Source organism: Falco rusticolus, chromosome 2, assembly GCF_015220075.1.
Source record: "Falco rusticolus isolate bFalRus1 chromosome 2, bFalRus1.pri, whole genome shotgun sequence".
Taxonomy (NCBI): Eukaryota; Metazoa; Chordata; class Aves; order Falconiformes; family Falconidae; genus Falco; species Falco rusticolus.
In genome coordinates, this window is record NC_051188.1 from 19,721,892 (window position 1) to 19,740,364 (window position 18,473).

General features: G+C 34.9%; 1 protein-coding gene across 9 annotated transcripts in view; it reads left to right on the forward strand.

The window, feature by feature from the left end:
• The window catches only part of IFT88 (intraflagellar transport 88), a 57,041-nt gene that overhangs the window by 15,643 nt on the left and 22,925 nt on the right, over nt 1–18,473 (forward strand). For all 9 annotated transcript variants that reach the window (XM_037376901.1, XM_037376904.1, XM_037376903.1 and 6 more), the window contains 12 exons: nt 1,017–1,121; nt 2,303–2,405; nt 3,056–3,170; nt 3,267–3,498; nt 5,034–5,104; nt 5,576–5,662; nt 8,294–8,393; nt 13,195–13,281; nt 13,935–14,121; nt 14,713–14,821; nt 16,271–16,421; nt 17,550–17,665. In XM_037376901.1, the coding sequence (XP_037232798.1) occupies nt 1,017–1,121; nt 2,303–2,405; nt 3,056–3,170; nt 3,267–3,498; nt 5,034–5,104; nt 5,576–5,662; nt 8,294–8,393; nt 13,195–13,281; nt 13,935–14,121; nt 14,713–14,821; nt 16,271–16,421; nt 17,550–17,665 (1,463 nt within the window). The remainder of the gene's footprint in view (nt 1–1,016; nt 1,122–2,302; nt 2,406–3,055; nt 3,171–3,266; nt 3,499–5,033; nt 5,105–5,575; nt 5,663–8,293; nt 8,394–13,194; nt 13,282–13,934; nt 14,122–14,712; nt 14,822–16,270; nt 16,422–17,549; nt 17,666–18,473) is intronic.

An 18,473-nucleotide genomic window follows, 5' to 3' on the forward strand; every position in this document is an offset into this window, starting at 1 on the left:
GAATGTTCTTTGCTTCTCAGTGTCAAAGGGTTGTTTCTTATGTAGACTATACCCAACCATTCTGAGGGTCCTCTAGGATGTTTGTATTAGTTTCTGACAGTCCAGCAGAATATCCATTTTCCTGCAGGAGTCATCAAAGTTGCCAACATCTATAAAACAGCCAAGTTGGATTTGCCTTCTATCATAAGGACTAAGAATCAAGCTATATCTTGAAGCACATCATTCACCACTAGCTGAGAAATGGCTATCTTAACTGCTAGCTATTACTTTTTTAAAATCATTGCGCCCTTGCAGAGGCATACAGAACTGCTAGTGGGACTCGTAGACCTGTAGCATTGCTTGTACAAAGGGTCATGACACTGATCTGCAGAAGATTATAATTGGATAAAACAATAATTTTGGAGTTATTAAAATTGTGAATGTATTTGTGAAATACCATTTGTGGACAGATAAAGTGAAGCAATTTACCAGCATCCAGAATTATGCAAGATATATATATACAGTGTACCTTTGTGTGACGTGCATGTTTATTTCCTGCCTTCACTTTCTCAGCATCCAGAATTAGTCAGGGTTTATGTACAGCATACTTTTGTGTCTTCACTTTCTTCTTTCCAACACCTTCCTGCACTGGGATTGTGCAACTAAGGAAACATGCCAAGCCTAAACACTCTCCTTTTGGTTTTTTTTGAGGTTTTTTTTAGCATTCATGTGCACTTTCTATGATTAGTACAAGTAGAATAATATCCTAGGGTCACCATAATCTAGTGGTTTTGGTGTATATATGAGTGTGACTATACTACCTTAAAATTATACAGCTAAGTAGGCAACTATGTCTGCTTATTGCTAATTAACAGCTTTCTGTGGTTATATTGCTACTTTTCAGGCATTGGGTACAGTCTGTGCATCTAAAGAAAATGGGCATGAGTATATTCTTTTCATGCTTGTTTTATATGCGTTTGTGTTATCGTCTGTTAATAAGATTCGAGGCACTGCTAAATTCTAGTATTTTATTTAAGGCTCTGGAAAAAGCAAAAGAGGCTGGAAGAAAGGAAAGAGTATTGGTGAGACAACGTGAACAAATGGCTACTCCAGAAAACATCAACTTAGACCTCACTTACTCAGTAAGTGCTTAGAAGTCTTCAATGAGTAAAAGGTGTTGGTAAAAATCCTCCTAAAGAGACATTTCGGTGTTTACTGACTCAGTGTGTGTGTGTGTGTGTGTGTGTATATGTGTGTTGTAGTTCTCCTAGCAGTGTACCAGACCAGATACGGGCTACACTTGGGGGCAGGGGAAGTTTATGAAGATAAAGTGCATTACTTGAATTTAAAAACTTAACACTTGCAAAGATCGCTTTATATCATTGAGTTTTCCTTTGCAATTTCAAGTACCAGAGAAACCACATATCAGCATTAAGTGAAGAAGGATGCCCATGAACGTTTATTCCAGCTATCTACTCACATGCAAAACATAAGTAAACCCTCTAGTTCAAAAATAAATAGTCAGAACATGTAACATGCCAAGAGAAGTAAACAGGAGAGATCAGATATTGCTTTTAACTTGAACCATAAAGTGACAGAGAATGTATTACATTAAATAGGACATATTAATATTTCTAAATCCTGAATCTTAAAGCAGGTATCTAGATTTACATTCTGGTTTTCAAAGTAATAGTAGACTACTTTAAAAAATGTCTATACATAAAAATACTTAGGGGGAATTTAAAGTTATACTCCAGGTAGTGCTGTAGAGGAAATTATTTACAATGCATACATTGAATTAGGCAGACCTAGTAATTTATTTTATGGTCAAGATGAGAGTAAAGCGGGGGAAGAAATGCAGAGGTGTTTTACCTGACACCAGCAGAACTTGGGTTTTGAAACTGCAGCTTGGAAAAATTCTCTTTTCATAAACTGAGTGACCACAGGTAGTAAAACCGTTTTCCGCATGTTGGGAGTCATAAATTACATGCAGTTTCTGAGAATTACCTTGTACGAATGTTTCATAATAGCCTCGCATTATAACATTGTGTTTACTTAGGTCTAAGGTCCACTTAACTACCAGTAGAAGTCATGCTACGTAAGTACAAAAATGAAAGAATTACATAGAGTAAGTAGATTTGAAAGTTGTTTTCTTTATGTCAATGTACAAGAACAAAGGAGCATTAAAGATGGGAAGCTTAAAACTGGTAAGAGCAAAAGTTCCAAGGTAAAATTAATTTGAAATTATCTCTTATGAATTCAAGTTTATTGCTGTTGAGAGAGCAGCATTTTATCTTGTACCTGTAATTCCATTTTTCTGTAGGTTCTTTTCAATCTGGCCAGTCAGTATGCTGCTAATGAAATGTATGCTGAAGCACTGAATACTTACCAAGTTATAGTGAAGAATAAGATGTTCAGCAATGGAGGTAGGTAACATCCCAAAGTAGAATAAAATTGGTTGTCAGGCATTCAAAATGAGGACTTCACCTGTGTGGTGTTGACTTGCAGAGATCTCACCCCTTGTGTTTGACAGACAGAGCATTTGACAGAAACGAACGCTGAGTTGGTATAACTTACTGTGGTTTGGCTCTCCAGCTCATTAAGTCTTTTCTTTCCATAGGCTAAGCTAATCAAAAAGCCAAATATATAATTCTCTCATGCCACACACACTGTGTCGTCTGCTTTAATACTATTTTTTTGTTCTCTTTTGACTCAGCTTTCCTCTTTTGAAAACCACTTCTAGCGTTGTGCACTCCTACAGTGCACTTTTCTCAGAGATGCTTATTGCAGCTGTCTTCCTGGAGAGCACTTAGATAATCTCTACCTCATCCCTCAATTCACAATCAAAACCAGAATACATCTTACATGATACTTCTTTCCTAGGGTTTATTACTACTTGACCTCCTTCTGGGTGAAAATTCATAGAAAGCTGTTCTGTGCAGTGCTTCTTTAAAAGGACACTGGCACCCTATAATGAAGGCAAATTTATTAAGTAGCTGTTCTACTCTGTCACTCTGAAACAATTTAAAATGCTTTGTGTTTTAAAAGTCTGTAAGTCATTGACTTCTTTTGATAGGTAGACTGAAAGTGAATATGGGAAATATATATTTAAAACAACGGAACTATTCCAAAGCTATAAAATTCTACCGTATGGCTCTAGACCAAATTCCTAGTGTCCACAAAGAGATGAGGTGAGTTTCTACTAATAGGCATTGTTCTGAAATACAACATTTGGATATATGGTTTGACAGTTAAAAATACCACCTAATACTCATTTCTTTACTTAGGATTAAAATAATGCAAAATATTGGAGTTGCATTTATTAAAACTGGCCAATATTTTGATGCCATTTCTTCATTTGAACATATAATGAGTATGTCCCCAAACCTGAAGGCAGGCTTCAACTTGATCCTGTGTTATTTTGCTGTTGGAAACGGTGAGCAAATGAAAAAAGCTTTCCAAAAACTGATTGCGGTTCCCTTGGAAGTGGACTATGATGATAAATACATTTCACCAAATGTAAGTTTGAACAAAATAAACTGTATCTTCATATGGTAAATCAGGAGAAAGGGGAAGAGACACTGAATGCTTGGACTGTTCTGAATATGTAAATTGATGTGTGTTTGTGTATCTAAAATAACTTTTTTTTTTTACCAGCACTGCTCAGAAGTGTAAAGTAATGTTGAGAACATTCAAAACCTTTCTTCCTGAAAAGATATGATGTACAGAAAATCCATACTACATTATCTTCATAACTATTTTGTTGAAATTTATCTATGTTGACTTACATAGCAGACTTACTGCTTTACCTCCTTTGTTTATAAAAAAATTTAATGTTTATAAGCTAAAAAAGGGAACAGAGCAATGAGTGACTTAATGCACATTATCTCAAATGAGTGCTAATAAAACTTGTAACACTGTCGTTTTCTTTTATAGAAGAAAATTGTAGTAAAGTTTACAGATGCTTATTTTAGTGTTAAACTTTGTTGGAAACTGGCCTGCCTTTGTACCATGAAGGCAGCAGCTCATGATGTTAAAGACAGGAAAAAGTACTCGATAGGTTAAAGGTCCCCTTAGAAAGATCCTCTATAGAAAGATCAAGGCAAGGCCTTTATATTCTCCTAGCGATCTTTTTTTCAGTGATACAAAGCTTCCATTTTAAATTCTAAAGATCAGAGATACAATCTTCAAACTGTTTGAAACTGAAGAGTAGCTGTTGCTTCCTATTGTTCTAGCATAAGCAAATAAAATTTAATATATGAAGTAAATTTATTTATATTGATAAATATGTATATAAATTCTTATATGTATTTTATATATAATTGTATATGATTTCTCATGTTAGAAATTGTGTAACTAAGGGTCATTAAACACTTGAATTAATTGAAGACTATGTAAGATTGACTGGAAGAAAAGCTTTAGACTATAGAAGTTCTTTCTAAGGATAGGCAAGCTATAGTTCTGACAGACATTACAAGCTCTGTATTTTGTGATGAAGCAGTCAGAAAAGATCATAAAGTTTTCTTCTGGTCTTTATTTTGTCTAAATCTATGACCTGTCTTAAAGAAATGAGGAAGGGGTCCAACATCTCTGTTAGTTCTAAAAGAACTGATGCAGATACGTGTGATAGAAACCACAAGATGATTGTGAGTTACTGTAATGAGTAGGTAGCACCTCATCTGCTGAATACCACTACAGTTCAGCAAATGCTTAAGCATGCTCTTATCTTTAGGCATGTGAGTATTCTCACTGTGATTTGTAGCCTTTCCAGTCTGATACAAATGACATTACACCTATTAACAACCCTAATGTGAGCTATGACCACATACATGAGCAGAACAACAGGATTAAAGTAGTTGTAAATACCAAATTTCGGATTTTGTGATTAGAAAACTACTTTAAACTGAAACGACCTTTTTGAAATGTGAAAAGTAAATAAATGACATTATAGACTATGTAATTTGCATCTATTTATGATTACAGTAATATTGGCTATAAAACAATTAAAATGCACGTATTCTGGTATAATTTGCAGTTGTTTTGTCCCCTTCCAGGATGATCCACATACAAATCTACTGATGGAAGCCATTAAAAATGACAGCTTAAGACAAATAGAACGTGAGAGGTAATGATGGAGCCTGTTCTTTCTTGACTGTGGTGCCATCGATTTTTAGCTCCTGAAAGTATTACCAGTCTTCTCATGTGTCCACAGCTCTTGTTATAAAAGTGTCCCCATAATTCTTGGGGAAGAACATGCTTGGAAGAACTGGTTGGATCACTCAGTTTAGTGTACTGCACTAAAGAAGAATACCTACCCCAAATGCTATAGGCTACACTGCTTAAAACTTGCAGCATGTGGGGTTTTTTTAAAAAATACAACCACAGTGTACAGTGAAAGGAAAACAGAAAAAACCTGAGAGCTTTATCAGGATACAGGGCAGTAGCGGTAGCAGGGGACTGGGTAGATTGACTTCTAAGATTGTCCTGAGGAAGGGCAGGGCTATCCTTGCATGAAGAAGCAAGAACAAGATTTGGGTTTTTTTTCTACGCGTTTTTGAAATGGCGACACATTTTTGTGTTGGGTTTTTTTCCTTAGGAAATCCATGGCGGAGGAATACATCATGACTGCTGCTAAACTGATCGCACCAGCAATTGAGACATCTTTTGCAGTGGGCTATGACTGGTAAGAGTCAAGCAGGGGTTCTTTTTGTCTATAAACTATATGGTAATCTCTGATGCTGGTTACAAAACCAGATTCACAAACAATAAACAGCCTGGGAAACATAGTTTGCTGCACATCTCATACATAGCATCCAGACTGTTTTCAGTTTGCCTCCATAATGCTGTGGAGAAGAATAAAACAAAGCATTGGAGTGTATTCTGTGTTAAAAAAAAATAATTCATTTATCATTGAAACTCAACTGTCAATTACATATTTTGAACTGCTCTGTATTAGCACAAAAAGGGCTTAAAGTTCAAATGAATATGAAAAATCAGTTTGAAAATTGAAGAACTTTTAGAAGACTCAATAGACAAATGCTATACAGAAAGCAATGATCGCTGCTCTTTACTGTAATTTTGAAGATAGCATAATAAAGACTTGGGGTGCCTAAGAAGTTTTATTACTCCATAGAGACATTCTATAAAACACTGGAATCTAAATATTACTAGGAAGGTTTATTTCTATTTCATTTATAAACTTAGTGTTTATAAATGTAAACTTAATCTACTGTTTCTTAGACTTATACAAGTGTATACAATGATAGGCTGCTGATACAGTTTACTGTTTTGACTTTCGTATCCACTTCTATTTTTCCATTTACAGCTTAGCTTTTGCTTTTTGTGGTGCTTTCTAGAGCAGAATGCTCTTTAAAGCAAAATGAAATAGACACACTTCTCATAAGAACAGTATAAAAAAATTATTGGTTAAAAATACATCTTGAATAGTTATACTAGATTCTAGTTTTCCATTGTAAGGACTTACTTTGATACTTTTAGTATTTTTAATAACATTATTGGAAAATAACATGTATACAAATGAATGTTGTATATCTGCAGTCACAACATTACAAACAGATATGTTCAGTGTTTGGGAAGTGAAGGAAGTTTGATGGGAAAAGAGAACTTTCCTTTACCTGGTTTTTTTTTTTGGCTAGTTAGGATTATTTTCAAATTTTGCAGGTCCTATAATTATGATTTACTAATAAAACTGTTTATACTAACATGAAATAATCTCTCACACAGATGTGTTTAGTCTGCTGGAGTCCACAAGGTGGTGTTTGATGGTTTCATAATCATTATAATCTTATAATCTTCCTACTTTGGTCATTCTGACTTACCAGAACTTAAACAGCATGTCTTGTGAAATTTAGCTTGCTGCTTTGCAACTTGTTAGCATGAGTAAGTCAAATTTGTTTGCTCTGTATCTTGTTTTTTGTTCAAGAAAACTGGAAAAGGTTGTCAGATACTCAGATTCCTTAGTGCTATCCACAAAATACTTGTCATGAAGTAAAACTCATATCTGTTCTGGCTAATTAAACAACTTCTGGTGAGATATATGAGATTGTTTTGTATATATCAGGACAATTTATTCTTCTAGGCTGAGGTATTCAAGCCCAGTGAAGAAGTTTAACCAGCAGTCTGAGCTTGGTTTTCCAAATATTACACTTTGTTATGAGTCCTCTGAGTATTAAATGTGCTTTTCATCAGATTAATTTTATTTACAGAAATAAAATGGGGACAAACAGTCTTAGGATTTCATAACATCTTACTTAAAATGTGACATAATCTTGGGACTGCTTTGTCATATTCCAGAAGGAACAGTTGGATAGTTAGAGCTCACTGCGTTTTATGGTTAAGACTTCAACAGTAACAGCTGATAAATGTTTTTTGACTTTCATTACAGATGTCTTTGCAGAAATTGCTATTTTTTTCAATATATTTTTTCCTCCAACATCAAAAGGCATTTGTATGCTTTGTATAGACACTGTCCATGTGCCAACCCAATTGTAGCAGCAGACTGTTTAATTTAACAACAATTGTTGGCAAATTAGCCAACTATTAGAAGAAAAGAAAAAGGCTTTCCACCACTCAAAAAAAAAAAAAATGGAAGGGATTAAAGAAGCATCCCACAAAGTTGCTCAGTTAGGTGTGCTTAATTCCAAATAGTTTGAGAGAACAGTATATGCATACAATAAAGAAGGGTTTTGTTTCAAATGATTAGGAAATTTTAAAGTACAGCACATCAAACCCTGGAAGATGGTGTCTGTGAGTGAACGTTGTAACTGTCTGCTGCGTTCTGTTCTGCCCCCATTTTGCAGAAGACCCTAAGCCAAAAGTAACTTGGTGATGACCAGAAAGAGGTTTATTATGACAACTTTATTATTATGTAGCTCAGGGACACAATCTGCAGTCTCTGGCTTTGTTCATTAAGCTATTTTATGGGTTTGGTAGTATATGCAACAGGAGATGAGGTTTGAAAAATCACCTGATAGAACATATCCAAAGAAAACTGTTTGAAAAATCATCTTAGTCAGTATCTGACTTCAAGTATCACCCAGTGATGGGAAATAATGATATGTATGCAGCAGACTAAAAAAAAAAAAAAAATGAGAGCAGGCATACTATTAAGGTAGGTTACCAGAATAAAATATTTTTTCAATTTTTTTTTAATCAAAGTGCTCTTTGCTTCTGTGAAGAAGGAATAGCTAAGAACAACTTGTTTCAGAAAGCAAATTGGCTGCAAAAATATGTAATTTATTGGCATTTGCACAGATGCATTTTGTTTATCATTATGGCTTGCTTTCTGTTGCAGGTGTGTTGAAGTAGTAAAAGCTTCCCACTATGTAGAGTTAGCCAATGACTTGGAAATAAATAAAGCCACTACCTACTTGAGGCAGCAGGATTTTAACCAGGTATAGTAACATTTCACATTACTACTTTTTAATACTGTATTGGCAGAGAAGTCTGTCTTAGTCACAGCATATTTTTCAGCAAGCGAAAGATTTATGCAAACGTAATAATTACCTTGATGCTGCTTAGTCAAATTTATAAAAATGCTGCAAGAGGTGAGTTTTATCTAAATGAAATTTCTGCCACAGAAGTTACAGTGAATGCAGTTCATGTCAAAATGTAAGACACTAAATTTAATCATCTTCACTGGGTGTCCAAGCTGTCATTAAATTAGTGGAACTGTAGTCAGTACAGTCAATAGAGCCTGGAAAGCATGTTGCTAATCAATGGAGGTGTTTTCATTAGTATGAGCTGAATCTTTCTCTTGGTTAGGTTGACTATAGTACCAAAATGTATGCAGATTCATTTCATATGTGTTACTATTGTTAATGTTATGTTATTCTCACTGTTCCCTATGTACTACAGCATTCCCTAAAGTACTATAATCTGACCTTGGACTTAAATTAAACATCTGCTCAGGAGTTTGGACAGTTCTGCATCTCTTACAAAAGATTGCTCCCTTGGAGGGCACAGAGGGCTAGGATGAATCAGCATTACTGAAAATATATAATAGCAGTTAAAGACACAGTGTGTATTAGAAAAAAAGGTCATAGAACAGATACAGTGTTGGTACTTCCAAGTAAATATAGCTCATTGCTCAAAATTCATTACTTGGTAGGAATTTAGAAGATAGGTCTACCAAAATATTTGTGATTTTACAGATTTTATCATGTGTTTTATTACATGTTCTCTTTTCATTGTTTATAATTTTTAATATACATGTGAAGTCACTTTTGGTTATGCTGAAATTATTTATTCATGTTTATGTGGATAAAGCCTCTTTCTGCAGCTGGCTGTCCAGTGACTAGTTAAACAAATTTCTGCCAATGAATTTTATGCTGAACTGCCGTCATGTTAAAAATCATCATCAGTCTCTTGCTAATAAGTACAGCAGGCTGTTAACTGTAGCTTTCCTTTTCTGCACATATAAATTGCCCATGCAGGTGTATAAATTAATACCACAACTTACCACATTTAAGTTTTTGGTATTATTTAAGTGAATGCGCACCTTTCTTAGGTTTTATTTTAACACAAATGCATTTTTTTTGCTCTTAATCACATTTTTATAGGTTGTTGGACAACTTATAATACCAGGTTTTTGTCAAAATTGTCATGTGATCTTTTATTTGCCTGTGAAGAAAGGCTCGGTTTGTAATGTGAGCAGCTGGAAAACAGCTCCACCTGAACAAAAAGAAGCTCATATATCTGTCAGGATTATTTGCTCGATTTCCTTCTGACATGCACTGTTCAGTATATTCAGTGGTAGAAATACTGAATAATAAGAAGGAATCTAGCAGCCCCTGGATTTGCACGAGTGGCAAGAAGTATGAGAGATCATATACAGCAAAATTATAACTGAAGCTGAGTACCTCTGTTATCTTCTAAGGTCCTTTACCTTCATGTAGCTTGGAGGGATGCACATAGGACCATGTGCTTAACTTTAGCCTACTTTTCACAGAATCACAGAACGGTTGGGGTTGGAAGGGACCTCTGGAAATCCTCTAGTCCGACCCCCCTGCTAAAGCCAGTTCACTTAGACCAGGTTGCACAGGATTGTGTCCAAGTGAGTTTTGAGTAGCTCCAGAGAAAGAGACTACACAAGCTCTATGAGCAGCCTGTTCCAGTGCTCCCTCACCCTCAAAGTAAAGTTTTTCCTCATATTCAGGTGGAACCTCTTGTGTTGCAGTTTGTGCCATTGCCCCTTAACTTGTCTTTGGGCACCACTGAAAAGAGCTTGGCCCCATCGTCTTGACCTGCCCATAAGATACTTGTTTGCATTAGTAAAATTCCCCTCGCAGTCTTGTCTTCTCCAGGCTAAACAGGCCCAGCTCTCTCGGCCTTTACTTATGAGGGCGATGCTCCGGTCCCTTCACCATTGTCATTATTTTCTTCTCATATTTAAGTTCTTCTGATTTCCTGCTCTTGCTCCTCTTGTCTGTCCTGTCCTCCTTCCCTGTAGACAGAGCAAGAGAGTTATCCTTTATTATACTGCATGTCTGACTGATGGCTTTTTGGACATCAGGAAGCAGTTTGAGAGTTTGGAAAATCTTGTAGCTTTATTGATGATAGCTTTTGAAGGGTGATAGTGTTACAGGTAGGTATGCAGTTATATGATCTCAAGAATTTGCTATTTTGATGGTAATTTTTTGTAGTTTCCAGTTAGTGTCCAGTATAGGTTTAGAAAAAGTCAATTGTCAGAGGTAAAATGAGATGCAGAGATTGTTGGTGAGTTTTCTGTGGAGTACTCCAATGGAGGGAGAGAGAAGGGTGTTGGAAGTTAGGAGTAAGTGGAGAGGATGCTCTTTTTATTTTGATCATGTGATAGAAGACCTTTAACCTGCACTGGCACTACTAAATAGTAGAGTGGGACGCAGAATGGTGATTGCAGTCTTCCCCCCAGCCCCTAATAAAACTGCCGCAACTACTTGTGTTCATACTGTCTATTGTTCATATACTTACTAATTCACCACCTGCTCAACACACCTTTGGCTGAAGAACAATAATGGAAACTTCTTGAAATAGTTTCAAGGCTGAAAGTTTTACTGTGTTTAAAAAAAAAATAAAATAGATTTCTGTTGTAATGGGCTTCACTATGTGCTTATTATAATGAATAAATCATTTAAAAACAATCCTAGCAAAAAAAAAAAACAACCACCAAGCTTCAGGGTGGAAATTACTCTATACCTCTAGGCTGCATTTTATTAGTAAGAGGTTGTGTGTATTAGATATTTTGAATGTTTTCTTAATTTTAAAGAAAAACTTTGAAAATTAATTCAAAACCAAAATTCTTCAGCTTAGTCATACAGCTCCTTAAAATCTCTGGCAGACACTGCTTGAGTCAGGCAAGCTGCTTAGAAGTTTAATTTCTATAAGCAAATAATTAAGTACATTGGAAACATGTCACAAAGAAAAATTTGGACAGTCTGTGTTTTGATTGTTAAATCAAAGTAATTGTTATTGTTGGGATGAAAATGTTAGAAGATCTTTAGAAATATATAAATTTAGCTGATGATACAATGAGAGCGTTTCTACTTTGTAAGGGTGAAAGGAGTATTCCTATGGGTTTTCATCCTAAGGCTCGTAATTGCTGAAATGGTTCAAGAGACTTGCAACATAATTTACCAGTAAAGGTGAACAAGAGTTCAGAGTCATGTGAACTTTTCATTATACATGAAAAAGATATTACTTCTAGTCTAATCATTATCATTAAAGGTTCCATTTAGCAGTAAAAGCAAAGGTAAACAAATCTGCTACAATGGGAATGGCTTTTCAGAAAGTGACTTATGAACTATATAGCTCTAAGCTCACTAAAAATGAATTCTGTGAAGAAGCAAGTCTTAGAGTAGAGTACCTCAAGTACAGTAATGTTGCACCTGTAAATACTTGGGACCATTCCTTTTTTGGAGAAAGTCACAAATGTATATAAAAGTTTAAAATTATCATAGTCAAAGTCTTACATTTCAGAGACCACAAAAGCTAGAGCCTAACTTTTGAAACACTTATTCTTGAGTGAAATTGGTGTATTTCTTTAGAGAACTTTCTATTATTAGGAGATTATTATGATCTTTAGTAGTATATATTTCTTGGGTGGAATGTAGTTGTCTGAATTAATGAACTACATCTAGCTGTATATATGTTGTCATTTTACACGCCACTAGTACAGTCATGGTCTTTGTGTAAAGGAACTGTAAAAACAGTATGTATGACAGTCAATTAAAACTTGGATCCTTTATGCTTGTTTTGGCATTCCACACAGTATCATTAATTCACTTTGACATGTAAAGGAAGAAGGAAACTTTTGTATTACTATTGTTGATGGCTAAAATGAAGTTGCCACATCTGTTTTGTAATAGATGATCGAACTGGGTTCACTGTGATAGTCCTAACAGTTTGTGTCGTTAGTATAAACATTTAGTGTAAAGAAGCCAGATTTTCCTAATAATTTAGTCTGCAGTTACAAATGTTATCACATAGTCAATGAAAAAAGCACTGCCTTTTATTACAAAGTTTCTTTGATAGTTTATTAGCTATAAATTTGTTTACTACTTGTGCATAAACTTTATTTTGAAGTTTATGGAATTTAGTTTTCATGTAGAAGTTTTAAGTTTGGTTTTGTTGATTTTTTTTTTTTTTTAAGTCTTCTGGCCTCAGTCTTCGAGTTTGAGTACTTACCAAAACTTAGACAGGTGTCACCATCTTATTACACAAAACATCTGCAAGTTGAAATCCTACACTGTGTTGCATATTATTTTTTATATAGCATGTGCTTTTTTAGGTTTTTAAAAAGAGTTTTAATGTTGGTCTTTTTGTGTTCAGTTAAAGAACTGGAAAAACAGGTATGGGAATTTCAGTTAGTCGAGTAATGTAAAGCAAATAATATAAACGTCTGGTTTATATGTATACAATTGTCAGATATCTGTGTACTTCAAGGTAGCCATAGCTAATCTAAATTTTGAAGAAGTAATAAATAGCCAATACTACTGAAATGTTGTGATCAAGACTAATATTATGTATCATACAGATACACTTCTGTGTGTACATGCTTACAAGTGTGTTACAAGCCCTAAATTATCTTGTATGTGAGTATATGAGTTGATAATTTTAGCTGTTTGTTACTGTCAAGTTTATCAATGTTTTCTGAAAGAATTTTTTGGTGTAAGTTTGCTTCGGTGGGAAGTAAATTGTTGCCATATTAACTTCTAGGCACTGGAGACTTTAAAAATGTTTGAAAAAAAGGATAGCAGAGTGAAGAGTGCAGCTGCAACAAACCTCTCATTCCTCTATTATTTGGTAAGTGTTTGCATCCACAAAACTAGATGGAGTGTATGTAGCAACTTCTGTATCTTTGTAGCAATTTTTGTGTCTAAATAACCTCTGTAAACACAAGGAAACTGCATGTTCAAGGAGTTACTCTAGAACACCCATTCTTGGCTGTAGTTGAAGTTTGGAGCATATCCTTTGTATCCTGTTGCTGGGAGGAAGAGCCAGATGGAGCCCTAGGCCACAGAAGTGTGCCTGCAGTGTGATTTGTGCAGAAGTCTAGCAGCTGCATTTAAAACTTGGGTCCTGAAGACCCTGGCTCAACTTCAGCAACATGTGAAGTATGTAGCTTAGGCTGGTGTGTTTGTGTATGAAGTTTGTAGGGTATGGGAATTTATTTTTGTGGGTTTTTTAAAGAAATAAATACTACTTTCTTGCAACAAAGAAAGCTTCTAGACAGAGTGGCAGAACAATTCTCAAGTGTTAAATTCTCTGAAACTTGAAAGAGATGGTCTGCCTTATGAAAATACATAAGGAATATTTTAGGACTGAAGAATGTTGTGGGTTTGTGTTTTTTTTTATTCTCAGTCTTCTGAAATTCCACTATATTAACTGTAAGAAACCACAGCTGCAAGAAAACTGACTGACAAATGACTAATACAATGTTTGCTTCATTCATGTAGGAGCATGAATTGGCACAAGCAACTAACTACGCAGATTTAGCTGTAAATTCTGATAGGTACAATCCAGCAGCTCTAACTAACAAAGGAAATACTGTTTTTGCAAATGGAGACTATGAAAAAGCAGCTGAGTTTTATAAGGAAGCTCTCAGGAATGATTCCTCATGCACTGAAGCACTTTACAATCTGGGTAAGCCAAAGGTGCTTTTGTGATTTGGCTTTTGTCTAAAGCTAACACTAGTGTTTCTGAGAATCTGGCTTTCAGAGTTTTCTTGTCTGTAAGTATATAACACTAATTATTATTACTTTACTCAGTAGTTTATTTTATGGCAAGTATTAAGCTGTATTTCTTATCTGTTCTGCAAAAAAAACCAGTGTTAACAACATCATCTGCAGTCATTGCAGATGATTAAGTCACTTTGAAGCTAAAAATTTCTACTACCTACTAAAAATATACCATTTCTAGCATTATTAAACCATCAGATTAATTCCCCTCCAAAAGCCCTCCTTTGCCTTAATTCATCTCTTTCAAAAAGTGAGATTACATATGTTCTTGGTCTTTGGTTAGGTTCATGTTCCTTGCATTTATCAATTCAGTAAGTCATACTAGCTGGCAAGAATTATAAGCATGGTGCTCTCAAATAGAGTCCATCAGTGTCAAGGCAGTAGCACTGCCTCGGAGTACTGTGTTCCTATTTCATTTTTCTTGGTTATTCTGTCAGTTAATATGCCGAAGTCATCTTTTTCTCATTGTATTAATACTGTAACCTTTAATTTTTAGGTTTAACATACAAGAAGTTAAACAGAATAGATGAAGCTTTGGATTGTTTTCTGAAACTCCACGCAGTCCTTCGAAATAGTGCCCAAGTCCTTCACCAGATAGCAAACATGTATCTTTTTATGGATTATGATAAGGAATGTTGGTTTTAGTAAACTCATTTAATCTGAAAATACGTGTTTCAATCATGACATGATGACTTAAAAATTTACTGTAGTGTCCATTATTAGGATGATCATGCATAGATTCATGCTCTGATGTTTGAAAGTGAGAACAGAACTTAAAACCTTCTTGGACATTTCCAGTGAAGAAATACATTAAAACTATTCACACTGTAGGGAATACATTTAAACTCAATATTATCATGTAATATTTAAAATGCTGCTGATTTTATTATGAAAATGATGGGGCAGACACAAGCACAAAGGAGTAAAATCTTTTAAGAAAAAAAAAAGATAATAGTTAATGAAGTTCTTTTCGGAAACCTGTTTTCAGATTAGTTAGTGTATGTGTAAGAAAATAATTGTCTCCCAGCATTCAAAAAGCTCAATAGATTGAAAAGCTGAGGAGGGGAGGTTTTGGCTTTGCATATCCCCAGTGATATTCTACACTGTGAATTTCTTCAACTGAGGATGTGCAAACCATAAAAAGATCCTCTCCAAGGCGTTGCAGATTCCAGTTGCTGTACTACACTTTGAAGATTAATGAAGGTAATAAAAATATATTTTAGTCAGTAAAATAAGTAACCTCCAAAACTACAAAAGGGCTGTGATCTCTGTTCCTTGTATAGCCCCTTTACAACAGCATAAATGGCCCTACAACTCCCAGTTCCTGTCTGGGGGAGAATTTATCTGCTCCAGTGCTGTATAAAACTGCTTTCCGCCAATAGTCACAACCTTTTTCCATGAAGGGTAGGGTGCAGCAGAAACTGAAAAAACACTTTGGGCAGTAGCTGCAGCTTGTGTTGCTGCAGAGGTCTGAGCTGTTGTGCTACTCAGGGGTGACTAGCTGGGGGAGAGCACACTGCAGCCCTTATTACAGCTAAGGCTGCTGCTGTTCGCTGGATCAGAATCATACAGTGGTTGTGCTGTGCTACTTAGACATATAGCAAAAAATCTCACTGCACACAAGTCAGTTCTTGGGATAGCAGTTTTACCTAAACACTCACTTTATGACAAATGATGTATTACAAAAAACTACGCAAGTTGTTAAGGCTACAAATAAATTGCCTGGTTCTTAAATGTTGTTCTTATAAATGAAGAAGTCAAAATTAGTGACACAGAGGGAGGAGAAACAAGCCCAAAGTTCTGTTGAGCTCAAGTGTTTTTAAGGTGAAAAAGCAGCCGTAGCCTCTGAATATTTCTCTTCCTCAGTGTAACAAAAATACTTTCTGATATGGATAAATTATGAAAACAATGTGTGGGGGGGAAAGGCCAATGTTTCTCCACACTACAGTGACTGGTGTATCTGTCCAGCGTATGGATTACATTATGTAAAGTAGTAGGAATTCTAACTAAATCAAAATATCATTGGCATCAGTCCTTGACTGAAGAAAACTCAGATATGAGATCATGGAAGACCCCAATCAAGCCATGGAGTGGCTCCTGCAGTTGATCAGTATAGTACCAACTGATCCACATGTACTTTCAAAGCTAGGGAAATTGTATGATAATGAAGGTGATAAATCCCAAGCTTTTCATTATTACTATGAGGTATTTGTCCTTTATTGCTTTTCCAATGCACTTTGTCATAGTTATAGGAATCTATGGCAAAATTTCTTTATCAAATTAGCAATTGATTCATTTAAACTTTTTTAAATGTCATCTAGAAAAGGAAAAAAAAATTGGGAGAGAGTTGACAAAATCTAATTTTTGTAGTCAGATCCTAAGGAAACAAATAACCTGTATTTTCATGTAGTATTCGACCTCAGACTTTCATTTCTTGTATGGTTGTTGTTTACATTGACCCCTAACAATTTTAATTTAAAATATAATGAAGACAAAACATGTATAGAATAAATGTAATTTTAAAGTTGTGTAACATGACTGCCTTGATTGGAAACTAAATCTGTATAATGGATATGGAGGTACATATATATAAACTTATATGAACACATTATATATGTTTTAAGGGTGTAGCTACACACTGTGTATATACAGTTGCCTAAAGATAGGCATCCTCTCTTATTTCAAACCAGCCATAGCACTATCTGTAGTTTATAGAGATTCCTCTGTTTTAGAAACAGGAATAAGACAGGAAGTTGCTTTGCTGCAATCTGAGAGTTCTTTTTTTTTCTCTGTAAAGCGAGGATGACCAAAGGCTGTGTTACAATCTGAATACTAGTGGAGTTATGCTTGATGATAATTTTGCTGCCTATTTCAGTGGGAATTTCTAAAAAGCTGAAAATGTTATTTTGCATACATACGTATTTGATAGAAAAGAATGCTTTTAGGGTGAGTTTTCCAGCAGACTGATTTGAGTGTAGAATTGTACATGTATTAGTTACCTAAAATGTTAAAAAATGCTAACTTATTTGCATGTAGACATGATCTAAGTAAACATTTTTGCTGTTGCAAGCTATTTAAAATAATATTTCTAATAAGGCTAATAAAATGTGACGGGCTCATCTCAAGTAACTTCTGAAAAGCATTCCGTAATTAGAAAACTTGGCATGCTTTTTCTTTTTTTCAGGATTACTTCGTATAGCACACTGCTTCCATTCATATATTACACAGTTTTGGCGTCTGGAGATTTAAACACTTGAGTAAGATATTCCAGAAGCAACATAAATATGTTGTTTATCACTAAAATTGTTTCTTTCACCTTTCCTATTTTGTCAGTCATACCGGTATTTCCCTTCAAACATTGAGGTCATTGAATGGCTTGGAGCCTATTACATTGACACCCAGTTTTGTGAAAAAGCCATTGAGTACTTTGAAAGAGCAGCCCTTATCCTGTAAGTGATTATTATTTTATGCCTACTCAAATATTTTTGATTAGATATCCATAAGTGTATCTAGTGATAAATTGGGTAAGTTTAATACTATAAGCAAATACCAGAGTTAAGAATATTTAGGATATTGTTTAATTTTCTCAACTTTCTATTCATTTACAGTGTGGTTTTGCTCATACTGTGCAATTTCAATGTTAAGTAAGATCATCCATTGGGTGCAAGGTATTAGGTATTGTATTAGGTATTAGAATCTCTTTTCTCTATCCTTTCCCATTAAACACAACTGTGAAGTGGGGAATAGTTCTCCTAAGCCACCAAGACCACCTCCTCTGTGGCTTTATGTGAAGTATTTCCGTTCTATTATTTTACCATGCAGCAAGGATTTGATAGTTTAGATAAATGCATCTGTTAGCAGTTACTGCTGCATTTTCACTTTTTGCATAACTTCTACTGCCATAAAAAGGATATTACAAATAAGGTATAGAAGCAAGCAAAAACGTGCAGTGTGAATTACCAATGGTCAGTGAAAGTAAGTTGAAGATCAAATTGATCCCAATAGAGATGTTTGAAATATATTGAGGTCAGTTCAGCAACTTAATTGCTGAAATTGTCCTTTAGCAGAGTATGATGCACTTAAATTATATAGGTCATTTTTTTTAGATTAGAAAGGTTCTGGAATTCTGACAAATGGTTAATAAACAAAAATTTGGCCGAATTTAAATCTGTAATCCAGAGTTCAAGCAGAATTCTAGAAAGACATGCATATGGTCTTTTCATGTGGCAACAAATATTTGTCTTTGTTCGTGAAGTA